General features: G+C 38.5%; 3 protein-coding genes across 6 annotated transcripts in view; all 3 read left to right on the top strand.

The window, feature by feature from the left end:
• The first annotated feature begins 415 nt into the window (after nucleotides 1-415).
• On the top strand, nucleotides 416-7,163 carry LOC130569553 (phenylethanolamine N-methyltransferase-like). 2 transcript variants are annotated; one of them, XM_057359259.1, is made up of 4 exons: nucleotides 416-663; nucleotides 4,163-4,370; nucleotides 6,162-6,546; nucleotides 7,009-7,163. In XM_057359259.1, the coding sequence occupies exons 1-4, from the start codon at nucleotides 495-497 to the stop codon at nucleotides 7,042-7,044; spliced, it is 798 nt and encodes a 265-aa protein (XP_057215242.1). In that variant the 5' UTR covers nucleotides 416-494; the 3' UTR covers nucleotides 7,045-7,163. The 2 variants fall into 2 exon arrangements, with proteins under 2 accessions (XP_057215242.1, XP_057215241.1); XM_057359258.1 differs by lacking the exon at nucleotides 7,009-7,163 and having other exon boundaries at nucleotides 6,162-6,936.
• Nucleotides 7,164-10,343: 3,180 nt separating this feature from the next.
• LOC130568790 (phenylethanolamine N-methyltransferase-like) lies at nucleotides 10,344-13,140 on the top strand. The gene is made up of 2 exons (XM_057357835.1): nucleotides 10,344-10,582; nucleotides 12,374-13,140. Exons 1-2 carry the CDS (start codon nucleotides 10,344-10,346, stop codon nucleotides 12,810-12,812), a joined length of 678 nt encoding a protein of 225 aa, XP_057213818.1. The 3' UTR covers nucleotides 12,813-13,140.
• Nucleotides 13,141-16,908: 3,768 nt separating this feature from the next.
• adam11 (ADAM metallopeptidase domain 11) overlaps nucleotides 16,909-17,927 on the top strand; it is an 84,522-nt gene continuing 83,503 nt past the window's right edge. For all 3 annotated transcript variants that reach the window (XM_057359465.1, XM_057359464.1, XM_057359463.1), the window contains exons 1-2: nucleotides 16,909-17,272; nucleotides 17,542-17,711. In XM_057359465.1, coding sequence (XP_057215448.1) covers nucleotides 17,212-17,272; nucleotides 17,542-17,711 — 231 coding nt within the window. In that variant the 5' untranslated portion in view covers nucleotides 16,909-17,211. The remainder of the gene's footprint in view (nucleotides 17,273-17,541; nucleotides 17,712-17,927) is intronic.

Raw genomic sequence — 17,927 nt, 5'->3', positions numbered from 1 at the left:
TGACTGGATTTGGGGTTTGCTGAAAAGTTTTACCAGTAGTTAAACTTTTTACTTTTAATTGTATCTGATTAGTATTTGAAGAATCATTTTGTTGGATTTTATTTGATTTTGGATCACTGGTAACTTATCTAGTTTCAGTTAATGACCAATAAAGAAAGTGGTTTTCTTTGAAATGAGCCCTTTGTTCAGATTGGTTTGATAACATGTAGGGAGAACATGAAGCAGCAGTCTGTCTGAGATACAATAGGTGCCTGAGGTTAGAAGGACAGGAGCTCTGAGTGCTCCCAGGTGAGCAAAATAACAATATTATTATCTTTAGAGATAGGAAATGGACAGTAAGATGATGGCTGCCCCAAGCCAGCAGAAACAGGCATTCAGTTAGGATGGGCGTGCACAAAAGAAGAAGCCTTTAAGCTCCCTTACACTCTCTGTATAAATACTGTCTTACGTGAATAGAGGATAGAGGACAGGAATAGAGGATCAGAGGGACTAGAATGGCGAAAGAATCGTTAAAGACAGTGGCTGCAATGGAGGGATGTTACCAGGGATTTAATCCTGCAGCATATCTGCAGTATAACTACACTGCACCCCGAGCAGACTTTGATCGAAGTGACAGTATTGTACCATGGAAACTTAGCTGTCTGCACAGAGCTCTTACTGAAGGTGAGATGAAATGCATCTATCAGTGATTTATTCAAAGTATACATTTGAGCATTATGTGTAATTCCTCTGAATCAAACCAATGGGAATCAAATGTATTACCTTGGCTAGGCTCTATTAATGTAATATCTTAAATTTCGCATGATATGCAGTTCATTTGCTTTATACAGCCGAGTTAAGGCTACTCTGAGACAGGTGTGTGCTGGGTCAAAATTCTATCTAACGATGCAATGCTACATAAAAACAGATCTAAAATAGGCCATGAACTAACCCTCCTCAGACCCTAGTATTACAAGGGACTCTGATATTGCTTGGGTTCAGTGTAAATGTACACCAATAAAATGTGTATGTACCAACACATGCAAGCAGGCGGCGGAGCAAGAGCCAAGCAGCAGGAGCTAAAACACACAGGTCCATTTGTTGTAGGCTTAGTTAGTTATTATATTCTTTATAATGCCTCTGCAATTAAGACACAATTCACACAGCTATAGCAAAGCACCACATAACAGCTGTAAGTCGTCACTTGTAATGAATTTGATTTAGCCATTTTTTTATAACTTTGGTTTGATTTCATTTGCCAAGGACATAATGTATCTGAACTCAGACTAAAATTCCTAAACCAGTACATTTCTCTGCAATTGTGCATCCCCTTACCAAAAAGTAGTATACTTCAAGTTCATGTTATTAAAGGTATAGTCCACCCAAAAATGAAATTCTGTCTCAAAACAACTGAGCAACTGAGATTTCTGGGACACCATTGACAACCATATTAGAAACTTTTTTGTTTATTTTTCTTTGTTCTGTTAAACACAAAAGAAGATCTTTTGAAGAATTTAGGAAAACAATAAAATTCTTCTAAATGGCTTTCTTTGTGTTCAACAGAACAGAGAGATGCATGTTTGGAACTACTTGAGATTGAGTAATTCATGACAGAATTTTCTTTTTTGGGTGGACTATCCCTTTAAGAATACTTAAGGTAAATTCATGTAACTAAGTGTAACAGTTTTTCATTTGTATTACAACTATACTGCAAGCAAACTTGTTGGTGTACTGAAGTTTACTAGTTCAGGGGTTTACAATGGGGTCCGGGGACCCCCAGCAGGCCCCCAGAAGATTCTAGGGGGTCTCCAGAAAAAGACAAAGCAAAAACTTTAAAAGTCTACTGAACATTATTACCGTTTCATTTAGAAATGTTCCTATTTATTTCTAAGTGTTTATCTCTTCTTTCTTGCTGCATGCATACATTCCAAAATTGTTTTCTATCTTTATTAAGAGTTTTTCTCTCTAAAGTTTTCTTTATTTCACGCACTGGGCTTTGTACAGTAGTTATGAAAATATGTCATGAAAATTGCTAACACTCTAAAAAGTTATTTTACCCATTTAGTTGTTCAACAGATTTTTTTAAGTCGACACAACTTGGAGTATCTAAATCTGTTCAGTCAACTTAAATTTTTAAGTATTTTCAACTCAAAAAGTTTAGTTGACACAATTTAAAATAGTGTACCCAACAACTTATTTCAAGTCACCTGGACTTACAAACCTTCTAACAAAAGTCACCATCATAGTGATCAGTGTTTCCTTGAGTTGGGCTCTTCACCCTTGGTTTTAATATATGTGATTTTTTGCGTGCTGTGACTGTGCGCTTTCAAGGTACATTTGTTTTGGCAATGCAAATGACAATCTAATTAAGTGGTGTTGGTTGGTGGTCATTGAAATTGTCATCATCCTGTAGCATGACTGACTGATCTTATCAAGATTGTGTGCTAGGCTGCTGATGCTGGAAGAACATGATAAGATCAGGGAGTTTAATTGCATTTTAATGTCTAGGAAGATTTGCGAAAAAAAGATGAAAACAAAATTTAAACTACAGAGTTTAGACACACACAGACATCAAAAATCAGTGTGTGAATTAATCAATAATGGTGACAATCAACTGACTAATTCAGATAAACTGCAATGCATGCTGGGAATCATGAATGGGTTTTGTACTATGATTTTACCCAGCATGCATTTTAGCACAATTTTTTTTGTTGATTCTCACCATTGTTGAGACTTGTATACTGATTCTTGATGTCTGTGTGTGTGTCTAGGCTCTGCTGTAGTTTAAGTTTTTATTTGCATCCTATTTTCAAATTTTTTTTAGGCATTGAAATATAAATTTCAATTTCCGCTGCTACAAGATCAGCAGATTCTGTAGCCATCTTTAAGAACCGTCTGAAAACACATCTCTTCCGTCAACACCTGACTGATCAGTTCTGACTTGTATCTCTTTTCTACTCTGGCATGCTGTTTTTGTCTCAGTATCAACACAAGGGGATCAAAGCATATTTTGTGGGTGGCCTGTGCCACCCTTTTAGACACGCCCCTGGCCGCCTGCACAGCAGGCAGGGCATGTATCAAACAGCGGTTTGCATGCTTGAAAGTCACTACGGGAAAGGGACACAATACGAAGGTATGGAGAAATATTGAGTTTCTGTATTACTCCGTTCGCTGTGTTTTCTGAAGTCCACAGTCAAGGCAGCCATCTACCAGGAAATTTTAGAGCACTTCATGCTTCCTTCTGCTGCCAAGCTTTATGGAGATGCTGATTTCATTTTCCAGCAGGACTTGGCACCTGCCCACACTGCCAAAGGTACCAAAAGCTGCATCAATGACCATGGTGCTGTGCTTGATTGGCCAGCAAACCCGCCTGACCTGAACCCCACAGATAATCTATGGGGTATTGTCAAAAGGAAGATGAGAGACACCATGACCCAACAATGCAGATGACCTGAAGGCCGCTATCAAAGCAACCTGTGCTTCCATTACACCTGAGCAGTGCCACAGGCTGATTGCCTCCATGCCACGCCACATTGATGCAGTAATTAATGCAAAAGGAGGCCCAGCCAAATATTGAGTGCATAGAAATGAACATACTTTTCAGAAGCCTGACATTTCTGTTGAAAATATCTTTTTTTTATTCTTATGTAAGACATTGAATTTTGGGTTTTCATTATCTGTAAGCCATAATCATCAAAATTTCAAGAAATAAAGGCTTGAAATATTTCACTCTGTGTAATTAATCTATATAATATATGGGTTTCACTTTCTGAAATGAGAGAAAAAAAAATATTGACCTTTTTCACGATGTTCAAATTTTTTGAGATGTACCTGTAGTTCGTTTTAAAAGAACCAAACCCAGTTCACTTAAAGTGAACCAGAAAGGAAACTAGCCGAAAATATGCAGTATGCAGACTCAGTCTCAGATTGTAGGAACAAAGCATTAAACAGACAAGGGAAAAAGTGGAGCATGGTAAAAAAAGAGTCTGTTAACTGAGTATATACAGTAGATATTAGTTAGCGAATATACAGCTGAAAGATTAGGAAACTTGCATGCAGGTGAGCTACAAACAAATGCTACGCGCTGGACCAGCAACAGAATGACGTCATTACAAATTTCAATACTGTGCTGTCTTAATACAAACTTTAAACATGATGCATATCAACCTTTTATTTTACACAGATGATATTAGAGGAGATGTTTTGGTGGATGTGGGATCTGGCCCCACTCTCTATCAGGTCATGAGTGGCTGTGAACGGTTTAATCGTGTCATTCTCTCTGACTTCCTGGAAGTCAATCGAAGAGAGCTGCAGAGCTGGCTACAGAAAGGCAAAAGCAGCCTGGACTGGACCACCTACTTCAAGTATGTGTGTGAACTGGAAGGACGAAGGTGAGATTATTTTCTTAACATTTTGTTGAAAAAAATGTCTCTTGAATAGCCTACAACCCAAAATATACAGTAGCTTGTTTAATATTTAGTGGTCTAAGACTGAACATGGTTTGTTGACATGGCATTGCCACTGTGGCAGCAGTCTCAGGCCCAAACGTCACACCCACAGACCGGTGGCTGAACGTCTGATGCATAAGGCACACTTTTCTGGAAAGACTTGACCATGTTCAAAGTCGTCATCTGATTGGTTTAATTTTACAGGATTTCAGGGAGACATGCGTGCCACGTTGTTTAACGGTCCGCTTGGAAACAACACGAAGCCGTATTATAGAAGAAATAAGCTGTCGTGTTTACAACGGTTGCAATAAGAATTCATAACGATTGACTAGACGCACAATTTTTAAAAGTATGCGAAGACCACGTCATAAACGCATAAACATTGTTGTTGCTGTTAACTTTTGACATGTCTGTGAATCTGTCAAGACACAAAAGTCTTGCAGAGATCAGACACATGACACTTGGGTATGCTCATCTTCAAATTCGTTGACACAAAGAAGCGTTTCATCATTAAAAACCTTTTGATAACTTTTTGTCTCTCTAGATACTATATTTTAGGAGTTCATTTCTATGAGTTTGAAAAAGTATGTTTTCTATATAATTTAATATGGCAGACAGGAAGTATGATGGAATACGACAAATTTGGTGTCACAGTACTTGGCTAGAGCCACCAAATCTAGCAAATGTAGCAAAATTCTCATGACATTTTGGTGATTTTTTTCAATTTTTCATATCTCTTGATTACTAGGGGGCGCTGGCTTAAAACCTTACAGGTCCTCTCAGAATATGGTCATGATTAACCATACCAAGTTTCGTAGTGATACACCATTGCGTTTGTGAAATACACCTGGTCTAGACCTGGATGACATATACTAAGTTTCGTATCAATAAATAAGTTTGGCGAAGATGCAGCATCAAATCCATTTCAATATGCTTACTATCAAATTGGTTGACGCGCTATACAAGAACTGTTTGGCCAATCAAAAATCTTTTAACTCTTTCACACGCAAGTTTAAAAATTTCAGAATGATCCCCCAAGCGTGAGTTTTTCAAGGCGTTAGAACATATCACTTTAATATTTCCATGGCGAAGCAGCACTGCTCATCATGTGACACCAAGGGTGTAACTTCGGTTTGAGAAGTGGGGGGGACACAAAATGGGGGAAATTGTTTTTGATTTGAATCCCATCTCCTGCATTTACATACGTTTAGGCACTATGGTGATACAAAATCTGTGTAATAATGGATTTTCTGCATGAAGTGAGCGAAGTGCGGATGGAGGGCAGCAAGTGATTTTCTCCATAGGAATTCACTATCACAAACTCAAAATACCTGTTTTGCATCATTTTGATTGTTTAAATTGATTAAACCATGACACCACACAGTGTTTTTATTGTGTAGCAAACGTTTATGTTTATGAAAGGGGAAAATGCGAGTATTGACTGAGAAACGGAGGAAAAATGGCTTGTAAACCTGAATCTGCGGCCGGGAGGTGACCAGTTATTTTGGGAGCGTGATTGCATAATCAACCCTGTACAAAAGTGTTCCTGTAGCTAAACTGGAAAAACAGTTTGTTAATGCAAATGTCATTGGTTCAATCCCACAAATGCATGGACATAAATGTTTGTTTGTTTGTTTTTATTAGGAGGACGACCTTTACAAAGACCTCTCATATGTCAAAAGTTCAAGGAAAATTAGCTTCCTTATGACTGATGTATATTTTTATTCTCTACAGTTCATCAGCTTGGACAAAGAAAGCAGAACGTCTTCGCGCAGTTGTATCTGATGTGCTGCCCATTGATGTACACCAGTCCTGCCCACTATCCCAAGGGACATTGCCTCCATGTGGAGCAGACTGCCTGGTGTCGTCATTCTGTCTGGAGAGCGTAAGCCCTGACTTGACATCCTTTAACATTGCCTTAAGCAACATTTCCAGCCTGCTTAGGAAAGGGGGTTATCTTCTGCTCATTGGTGCCCTGGGAGAAAGCTTCTATATGGGCGGACCAGGATTGTGCATCCCTGTGGTCCCACTGGATGAGGCTCAGGTCTGTGTCAGCCTAAGGGCCAGTGGATATGAGCTGCTGCAGCTTTCATTTTACCATCTGCCAACAGATATGAAGGTGGGAGTGGATGATGTCACTGGTGTTTTCTTTGCAAAAGCAAAAAAATGTTAGCATGTTAGTTTGAAAGGTAGATTTGTAAGTACTATAGAGGCTTATATATAAACTATAGATCTTTTCTGTTATACAACAATTTACCCACCGTAACATTACATTACATTTTCTGTTTTAACTGTATTAGAAAACAGGACTTTTTCTGTTTATTCAAATTAACACTATAACTTTGTTACGTATTAGTAAACCAACCATTGTTTGTATATATATTTAGATATTTGTATTGTTATATTGTCACATTGTCACTTCCTGCTGTTGTCATGTCCATGGTCTTTGTAGTTCTCTTACTGTTATTTCTGCCCTAACTGTATCCAAGTGCTAGCTGTTTTCATTCAAATTCTCTGTATACAGTAGGGGTGGTAAAATTGTTTTACCTAACTATTGTGATTCTTTTTAAAACGATTTTAGACTCAATTGTTTAATCCCCAGAATCGATTTATGTAAGGGATAATCCACAGCTAGCCGTGCGTTAAAGGGTTTTAATGCACGACGTGGAGGCCATGAACCACCCGACGCGGAGGCCATGAAGGAAAGGCCATTCTTTTCCTCTGATCCTCTCAAGCTCTGCCAGGTTGGATGGGGACCATCAGTAGACAGACAATTTCAGGTTTCTACAGAGATGTTCAATTGGTATATAGTTGAACTTACATTTCATGTATAGCAGCAGGAGCTAAAACACACAGGTCCATTTGTTGTAGGCTTAGTTAGTTATTATATTCTTTATAATGCCTCTGCAATTAAGACACAATTCACACAGCTATAGCAAAGCACCACATAACAGCTGTAAGTCGTCACTTGTAATGAATTTGATTTAGCCAATTTTTTATAACTTTGGTTTGATTTCATTTGCCAAGGACATAATGTATCTGAACTCAGACTAAAATTCCTAAACCAGTACATTTCTCTGCAATTGTGCATCCCCTTACCAAAAAGTAGTATACTTCAAGTTCATGTTATTAAAGGTATAGTCCACCCAAAAATGAAATTCTGTCTCAAAACAACTGAGCAACTGAGATTTCTGGGACACCATTGACAACCATATTAGAAACGTTTTTGTTTATTTTTCTTTGTTCTGTTAAACACAAAAGAAGATCTTTTGAAGAATTTAGGAAAACAATAAAATTCTTCTAAATGGCTTTCTTTGTGTTCAACAGAACAGAGAGATGCATGTTTGGAACTACTTGAGATTGAGTAATTCATGACAGAATTTTCTTTTTTGGGTGGACTATCCCTTTAAGAATACTTAAGGTAAATTCATGTAACTAAGTGTAACAGTTTTTCATTTGTATTACAACTATACTGCAAGCAAACTTGTTGGTGTACTGAAGTTTACTAGTTCAGGGGTTTACAATGGGGTCCGGGGACCCCCAGCAGGCCCCCAGAAGATACTAGGGGGTCTCCAGAAAAAGACAAAGCAAAAACTTTAAAAGTCTACTGAACATTATTACCGTTTCATTTAGAAATGTTCCTATTTATTTCTAAGTGTTTATCTCTTCTTTCTTGCTGCATGCATACATTCCAAAATTGTTTTCTATCTTTATTAAGAGTTTTTCTCTCTAAAGTTTTCTTTATTTCACGCACTGGGCTTTGTACAGTAGTTATGAAAATATGTCATGAAAATTGCTAACACTCTAAAAAGTTATTTTACCCATTTAGTTGTTCAACAGATTTTTTTAAGTCGACACAACTTGGAGTATCTAAATCTGTTCAGTCAACTTAAATTTTTAAGTATTTTCAACTCAAAAAGTTTAGTTGACACAATTTAAAATAGTGTACCCAACAACTTATTTCAAGTCACCTGGACTTACAAACCTTCTAACAAAAGTCACCATCATAGTGATCAGTGTTTCCTTGAGTTGGGCTCTTCACCCTTGGTTTTAATATATGTGATTTTTTGCGTGCTGTGACTGTGCGCTTTCAAGGTACATTTGTTTTGGCAATGCAAATGACAATCTAATTAAGTGGTGTTGGTTGGTGGTCATTGAAATTGTCATCATCCTGTAGCATGACTGACTGATCTTATCAAGATTGTGTGCTAGGCTGCTGATGCTGGAAGAACATGATAAGATCAGGGAGTTTAATTGCATTTTAATGTCTAGGAAGATTTGCGAAAAAAAGATGAAAACAAAATATAAACTACAGAGTTTAGACACACACAGACATCAAAAATCAGTGTGTGAATTAATCAATAATGGTGACAATCAACTGACTAATTCAGATAAACTGCAATGCATGCTGGGAATCATGAATGGGTTTTGTACTATGATTTTACCCAGCATGCATTTTAGCACAAAATTTTTTGTTGATTCTCACCATTGTTGAGACTTGTATACTGATTCTTGATGTCTGTGTGTGTGTCTAGGCTCTGCTGTAGTTTAAGTTTTTATTTGCATCCTATTTTCAAATTTTTTTTAGGCATTGAAATATAAATTTCAAATTCCGCTGCTACAAGATCAGCAGATTCTGTAGCCATCTTTAAGAACCGTCTGAAAACACATCTCTTCCGTCAACACCTGACTGATCAGTTCTGACTTGTATCTCTTTTCTACTCTGGCATGCTGTTTTTGTCTCAGTATCAACACAAAGGGATCAAAGCATATTTTGTGGGTGGCCAGTGCCACCCTTTTAGACACGCCCCTGGCCACCTGCACAGCAGGCAGAGCATGTATCAAACAGCGGTTTGCATGCTTGAAAGTCACTACGGGAAAGGGACACAATACGAAGGTATGGAGAAATATTGAGTTTCTGTATTACTCCGTTCGCTGTGTTTTCTGAAGTCCACAGTCAAGGCAGCCATCTACCAGGAAATTTTAGAGCACTTCATGCTTCCTTCTGCTGCCAAGCTTTATGGAGATGCTGATTTCATTTTCCAGCAGGACTTGGCACCTGCCCACACTGCCAAAGGTACCAAAAGCTGCATCAATGACCATGGTGCTGTGCTTGATTAGCCAGCAAACCCGCCTGACCTGAACCCCACAGAAAATCTATGGGGTATTGTCAAAAGGAAGATGAGAGACACCATGACCCAACAATGCAGATGACCTGAAGGCCGCTATCAAAGCAACCTGTGCTTCCATTACACCTGAGCAGTGCCACAGGCTGATTGCCTCCATGCCACGCCACATTGATGCAGTAATTAATGCAAAAGGAGGCCCAGCCAAATATTGAGTGCATAGAAATGAACATACTTTTCAGAAGCCTGACATTTCTGTTGAAAATATCTTTTTTTTATTCTTATGTAAGACATTGAATTTTGGGTTTTCATTATCTGTAAGCCATAATCATCAAAATTTCAAGAAATAAAGGCTTGAAATATTTCACTCTGTGTAATTAATCTATATAATATATGGGTTTCACTTTCTGAAATGAGAGAAAAAAAAATATTGACCTTTTTCACGATGTTCAAATTTTTTGAGATGTACCTGTAGTTCGTTTTAAAAGAACCAAACCCAGTTCACTTAAAGTGAACCAGAAAGGAAACTAGCCGAAAATATGCAGTATGCAGACTCAGTCTCAGATTGTAGGAACAAAGCATTAAACAGACAAGGGAAAAAGTGGAGCATGGTAAAAAAAGAGTCTGTTAACTGAGTATATACAGTAGATATTAGTTAGCGAATATACAGCTGAAAGATTAGGAAACTTGCATGCAGGTGAGCTACAAACAAATGCTACGCGCTGGACCAGCAACAGAATGACGTCATTACAAATTTCAATACTGTGCTGTCTTAATACAAACTTTAAACATGATGCATATCAACCTTTTATTTTACACAGATGATATTAGAGGAGATGTTTTGGTGGATGTGGGATCTGGCCCCACTCTCTATCAGGTCATGAGTGGCTGTGAACGGTTTAATCGTGTCATTCTCTCTGACTTCCTGGAAGTCAATCGAAGAGAGCTGCAGAGCTGGCTACAGAAAGGCAAAAGCAGCCTGGACTGGACCACCTACTTCAAGTATGTGTGTGAACTGGAAGGACGAAGGTGAGATTATTTTCTTAACATTTTGTTGAAAAAAATGTCTCTTGAATAGCCTACAACCCAAAATATACAGTAGCTTGTTTAATATTTAGTGGTCTAAGACTGAACATGGTTTGTTGACATGGCATTGCCACTGTGGCAGCAGTCTCAGGCCCAAACGTCACACCCACAGACCGGTGGCTGAACGTCTGATGCATAAGGCACACTTTTCTGGAAAGACTTGACCATGTTCAAAGTCGTCATCTGATTGGTTTAATTTTACAGGATTTCAGGGAGACATGCGTGCCACGTTGTTTAACGGTCCGCTTGGAAACAACACGAAGCCGTATTATAGAAGAAATAAGCTGTCGTGTTTACAACGGTTGCAATAAGAATTCATAACGATTGACTAGACGCACAATTTTTAAAAGTATGCGAAGACCACGTCATAAACGCATAAACATTGTTGTTGCTGTTAACTTTTGACATGTCTGTGAATCTGTCAAGACACAAAAGTCTTGCAGAGATCAGACACATGACACTTGGGTATGCTCATCTTCAAATTCGTTGACACAAAGAAGCGTTTCATCATTAAAAACCTTTTGATAACTTTTTGTCTCTCTAGATACTATATTTTAGGAGTTCATTTCTATGAGTTTGAAAAAGTATGTTTTCTATATAATTTAATATGGCAGACAGGAAGTATGATGGAATACGACAAATTTGGTGTCACAGTACTTGGCTAGAGCCACCAAATCTAGCAAATGTAGCAAAATTCTCATGACATTTTGGTGATTTTTTTCAATTTTTCATATCTCTTGATTACTAGGGGGCGCTGGCTTAAAACCTAACAGGTCCTCTCAGAATATGGTCATGATTAACCATACCAAGTTTCGTAGAGATACACCATTGCGTTTGTGAAATACACCTGGTCTAGACCTGGATGACATATACTAAGTTTCGTATCAATAAATAAGTTTGGCGAAGATGCAGCATCAAATCCATTTCAATATGCTTACTATCAAATTGGTTGACGCGCTATACAAGAACTGTTTGGCCAATCAAAAATCTTTTAACTCTTTCACACGCAAGTTTAAAAATTTCAGAATGATCCCCCAAGCGTGAGTTTTTCAAGGCGTTAGAACATATCACTTTAATATTTCCATGGCGAAGCAGCACTGCTCATCATGTGACACCAAGGGTGTAACTTCGGTTTGAGAAGTGGGGGGGACACAAAATGGGGGAAATTGTTTTTGATTTGAATCCCATCTCCTGCATTTACATACGTTTAGGCACTATGGTGATACAAAATCAGTGTAATAATGGATTTTCTGCATGAAGTGAGCGAAGTGCGGATGGAGGGCAGCAAGTGATTTTCTCCATAGGAATTCACTATCACAAACTCAAAATACCTGTTTTGCATCATTTTGATTGTTTAAATTGATTAAACCATGACACCACACAGTGTTTTTAATGTGTAGCAAACGTTTATGTTTATGAAAGGGGAAAATGCGAGTATTGACTGAGAAACGGAGGAAAAATGGCTTGTAAACCTGAATCTGCGGCCGGGAGGTGACCAGTTATTTTGGGAGCGTGATTGCATAATCAACCCTGTACAAAAGTGTTCCTGTAGCTAAACTGGAAAAACAGTTTGTTAATGCAAATGTCATTGGTTCAATCCCACAAATGCATGGACATAAATGTTTGTTTGTTTGTTTTTATTAGGAGGACGACCTTTACAAAGACCTCTCATATGTCAAAAGTTCAAGGAAAATTAGCTACCTTATGACTGATGTATATTTTTATTCTCTACAGTTCATCAGCTTGGACAAAGAAAGCAGAACGTCTTCGCGCAGTTGTATCTGATGTGCTGCCCATTGATGTACACCAGTCCTGCCCACTATCCCAAGGGACATTGCCTCCATGTGGAGCAGACTGCCTGGTGTCGTCATTCTGTCTGGAGAGCGTAAGCCCTGACTTGACATCCTTTAACATTGCCTTAAGCAACATTTCCAGCCTGCTTAGGAAAGGGGGTTATCTTCTGCTCATTGGTGCCCTGGGAGAAAGCTTCTATATGGGCGGACCAGGATTGTGCATCCCTGTGGTCCCACTGGATGAGGCTCAGGTCTGTGTCAGCCTAAGGGCCAGTGGATATGAGCTGCTGCAGCTTTCAATTTACCATCTGCCAACAGATATGAAGGTGGGAGTGGATGATGTCACTGGTGTTTTCTTTGCAAAAGCAAAAAAATATTAGCATGTTAGTTTGAAAGGTAGATTTGAAAGTACTATAGAGGCTTATATATAAACTATAGATCTTTTCTGTTAAACAACAATTTACCCACCGTAACATTACATTACATTTTCTGTTTTAACTGTATTAGAAAACAGGACTTTTTCTGTTTATTCAAATTAACACTATAACTTTGTTACGTATTAGTAAACCAACCATTGTTTGTATATATATTTAGATATTTGTATTGTTATATTGTCACATTGTCACTTCCTGCTGATGTCATGTCCATGGTCTTTGTAGTTCTCTTACTGTTATTTCTGCCCTAACTGTATCCAAGTGCTAGCTGTTTTCATTAAAATTCTCTGTATACAGTAGGGGTGGAAAAATTGTTTTACCTAACTATTGTGATTCTTTTTAAAACGATTTTAGAATCAATTGTTTAATCCCCAGAATCGATTTATGTAAGGGATAATCCACAGCTAGCCNGTGCGTTAAAGGGTTTTAATGCACGACGTGGAGGCCAAGAACCACCCGACGCGGAGGCCATGAAGGAAAGGCCATTCTTTTCCTCTGATCCTCTCAAGCTCTGCCAGGTTGGATGGGGACCATCAGTAGACAGACAATTTCAGGTTTCTACAGAGATGTTCAATTGGTATATAGTTGAACTTACATTTCATGTATGACCTATTTAAATTGACATGTAGGCCTATTATAACAATAGAATGGAATGTCTCCTGAAGTCTTTTAATTTGAGTTATCTATTCAAATTGGAAGGGCCTACTAGTATTTTCAAAACAAATAAAGCAAATGATTTAAATGACATTTTAGAGAGTACATCATATTGTTATTTAAAATGACTTGTGCTTTAAGGTATACTGTTGTAGCCATTTATTAACACACATTTTATAACAATTCATTTCATGAAAACGTCAAACAATACAAAAGCATTCATCAATACACATTAGTAAACTATTTCATTTTTAACTTATGTGGGTCTGCAAAGCCAAGGGCATATGTAACGCTGTAACCCAAGTATAAAAACCGAAAAATAAATGTATATGGTGTTCTGCCAAATGAAGAAGTTTGAACCATCTGTGTACAATGTGTAAGATACAGGTCTGCGACTGTACCTGACTGCATGTTAAAAGTGACCAATGAAAGGAGCGGAGACATCAGCCATTGTTCCACCCCCAAAGTCTCAAGAGTCAACTCAACAAGCGAGCAAATGTTGAGGGGTTGCGAGAGCTCAGAGAGAATAGCGTGCGCGCTAGTCACAGTAAAAAGTTTGGAAACCCCTAATTTATATTTTAACATGTTGCCATGGTGTCTTCAAATACTCAATAAAAGCACAGCACATGAAACATATAATTACTAGCTACTATAGCAGAGAAAAAAGACAGGAAGAGGAGAGCTGCCAGCAGCTGAATTTTGGGGCTGCTTTATCTCTACAAAGTTGGACCAACAAGATCTAAAAGCTGTTGAATTTGCTTCCTTGGCAGGTTAACTTTTATTAGAATTGCAACATAAATGGTAGACAGGGGCTGTATTTAACTTTAGAACTTAATGTATATATATTGCCATGTAAAGTGCCACTAGCGAAGTGAACTGTCAACAGCGATAAAGTATAGCTAAGAGTGGTCCAGACCAGCCTTATGAGCGTACGACTCACAGAAGGTATATTTAACAAAGAATGTTTCAGAAAACACATATTAATGATAAGGTATAACTTAAGAATGATGTAGCGTTAAGAAGGTTTCGGGTAACGCAGCCCAGGTTGGTTTGCTGGTGGCATTCAGCTTTTATTGTTGGGTCAAGTGTTTCTTCCTTTTGACAATACGTAAGGCGAGTTGGCTAGCCAATCTAGCACTGTAATATAATGGTCAACAAACCAATTAGAAGTAGTTTTGGCAGTGTGAACAGCTGTAAAGTCATGCTATGAATGGTAAATCAGCATCTCCATAAAGCTTGTCAGCAGACAAATGAGTAAAGTATTCTAAGGGGTGGTTTCCCATACAGGGCTTAAGACTAGTCCTAGACCAGGGACAGGCAACGTCGGTCCTGGAGTGCCGGTGTCCTGCAGTTTTTAGTTCCAACCCTAAATCAAACACACCTGCATGTCATTTTTAAGTTAACCTCAAGACTTTGGTTAGGTTTTTGATAGCATTTGGTTAGGTTTTTAAAATCTACAGGACAGCAGCACTCAAGGACCGACATCGCCCCTGTAATTATCCCTGTTACGTGATGGCTGTACAAAAGTGCACGACGAATGAGTAGTATTCCAAAAACCCAGTACAACAGCAGTAACCAACACAAACAATACTGGACAATCAACTGAGGAACAGACAGGGTTTAAATACACAATGAACGTAATCAACTGATAACTGAAACAGGTGTGAGCTAATGAAAAACCACAAAATGAAACAAATGAGGGACACATGAGAACTAAACCAAAACAGAACAAAACACACCGGTGACAGTTCGCCCTCTCCCGGAGAGGCGAGTCAACGGAAAGTCAAACGGAGGAGGGAGGACAGGGGCTCAGGAGGTAGATGGTTGATTATTTGTAAAGGTAAGTAAAATATTTTCATATTCTTGCCCACTTCAAGCACTGGCTTTGCTGATCAGTGGTTTTTCTATCGATATACAGTATGCTGTCTTTCTAAACAGCCTGTGAGCCTGTGCTGATCTCATACAATTTAATCCAGATATACTAATCATACACAACACGTGCATTCGAAGAACCGAATGAGCCAGATCATAATTAGGATGATTGATCTTAGATGCATCATTTGATATTGGATGTACTAAATAGCACCGTACAAAGAACGGGGCCCTGATCTGAGTCTTATATGAAATGGCTCGCAAACATCCATGTTTCAGTAGCCTATTTCACTTGTTTCAGCAAATTGCAGCGATTCATTCACTTTTTTCTACCCTTTAGCCATCTTAAAAAAAACATTTCAGATTTCGTGCTCAATCTGTTTGTACAATCAGTACAGATAAGATAGCAGCAAACACTGCTGCATTCTTTATTCTATTCTTCACTCTGTCAGTTTAAATCTAGACTAAAGACGCATCTTTTTATTCTTGCATATACTACACTTCCATAATATAAATCTTTTGAGGGTTTATGTTGCATTAGTTCGATCAACCGGAACCAAAAACACAACTGATGTACTTGTTGCATCAAAGAGTTCAGAACAGTACTCTACTCTCAGCCAGTCTTGTCTCATTGTTCCAAGGTTACCACAGCGAGCAGGATGCAGTTCATGGCCAGACCTGATGGTAGAGCGGAGAATGGGAAGCGGCGACCTGACAAGAGCTGAGATGATAGAGCTGGATAAAGAAGGACGCGGCGACTTGACACGTCTTCACTACAAATTTTTTTCAAAATTTCAACTGCTACTAGATTATTAATGATAATCTTAAACCTATAATTTAATTTACTACTGAGTTTATTTATTTTTATTTAGCCTTGTTGTGCAAGCTCTGTCGAGCTTGTGCAGAGGCAGCAGCTTTTGCCGAGGGGAACTGGAATCCCCTGGTTGGGCCTGGGTTCTCCTGAGTTTTTTTTTCTCCATTAGAGTTTTGGGTTCCTCGCCAACGTTTGCATAATGTTTTGCAATATTTTCCTGGCCGGGGGGCTGCTTCATTTATTTATTTTAAAGTTTTACTTAATTAATATTACATATAGGAATTTATAGTCTGTTTAATATTTGAACTGTGTTTCTCTCTCCCTTATCTTAAATGTGTGCTTTAAATGTTTTGCTTATAGTCAATATGTTTTATGTACAGCTGCTTTGTAACAATGAAAATTGTCAAAAGCGCTATATAAATAAAGTTGACTTGACTTTATACTAGTGGGCGCGATTCGCTTCAACTTGAAGTGACGTCACGTGTATATCCTAAAAATATAAGGGTTGTTTAGTTTATTTATTAATTATTGATCAAATTGCATAGCATTGCATTGTATGAGGTGACATACGTTGTAGCTTGGAATACTGATGTAATATTTTGATAATCATAATATCTTTATCTTTATTAATACGAAATATAATGAAAACGCTTCATGTGTAAGAGTACAGAATGGGGAGTATTGAATAATCTGGCATGTGAGTGCAGTAAGGGAGTAGAGGGGAGTAAGTGGGAGGTGCGGGTCGGACTCCGGCAGAACGAACGTATCAGTACCAAAACGAATTTCACCCGCAATCTCTGCCCAACGAAACACGAGAAAACCTCACTGTCGCGCAGCGTTTCTAAAATTGTACACATCAGTGTCGTTTTACATCCTACGGATGCGGATTACTGCAAATGTATCCACGTTAACGGCCTCCTTTAGAGTTTAGCATCGTCGAGAAAGGGCTGAAGCGGTAAATGTCGCGTTTTTTCGCTACGGTTAATTCAGCAGGAGTGTGTGATTATGTTGGCAACGCATGGTCTCATCCTGTGGGCTACGGTCACTGCGCGACTCGTCTTGACAGGTGAGTGACAGGTGTCGCGATTGAGGTTCATGATATGTATATGTATCAGTTTGATGTGTTATGATAGGTATCATATGCGCCAACAGGTGCAAAGAATCGTAAAGGATGGCCCCGTGTTCTGTCACTGCATGGCTTTCAATTTCATTGTCGCACCTGACCACATCAAGTATAAACGTGTTGGAATTGTCTTCATTTCGAAAGGCAGTGCTTCAATCAGTAATTATACACACACACATGAATGTGTCATTTAATTTTGTTTGTATTCTAAGGCTTAGGCAACAGCATTAGTTGGGACCGATTAGAGCAGGGACGTGAGCAGAATACGTGTGCGGAGGAGCGCACGCAGCCTCAGCGTCTGTTGCAACGGACTGACGCGGATGAAGAGCTGCCGCACCATCACCTGCGTACACTTGCGAAGACTGATGCTGATGGAGCTCATGTGAGTCACTCTCTATTTAAATTTGAAATCAAAATGTTTACTTTATTACATTGTCCTGCTCTTTTTGTTCATGATTGTTAGTGCATGTTATTCCTATAACATTTAACAAAAACGGTATATACTCTGTTAGCTTTATGGTCATATCTTTACTAGGGTATCCCTAAAAGTGGACCAATGAAACTTTAGTAGATAAACACATTTGAAATGCTCTTTAGA

The sequence above is a fragment of the Triplophysa rosa genome, linkage group LG18 (assembly GCF_024868665.1).
Source record: "Triplophysa rosa linkage group LG18, Trosa_1v2, whole genome shotgun sequence".
NCBI lineage: Eukaryota > Metazoa > Chordata > Actinopteri > Cypriniformes > Nemacheilidae > Triplophysa > Triplophysa rosa.
The sequence above is the reverse complement of the archived record's forward strand: the minus strand, read 5'-3'. Positions and strand labels throughout refer to the sequence as shown.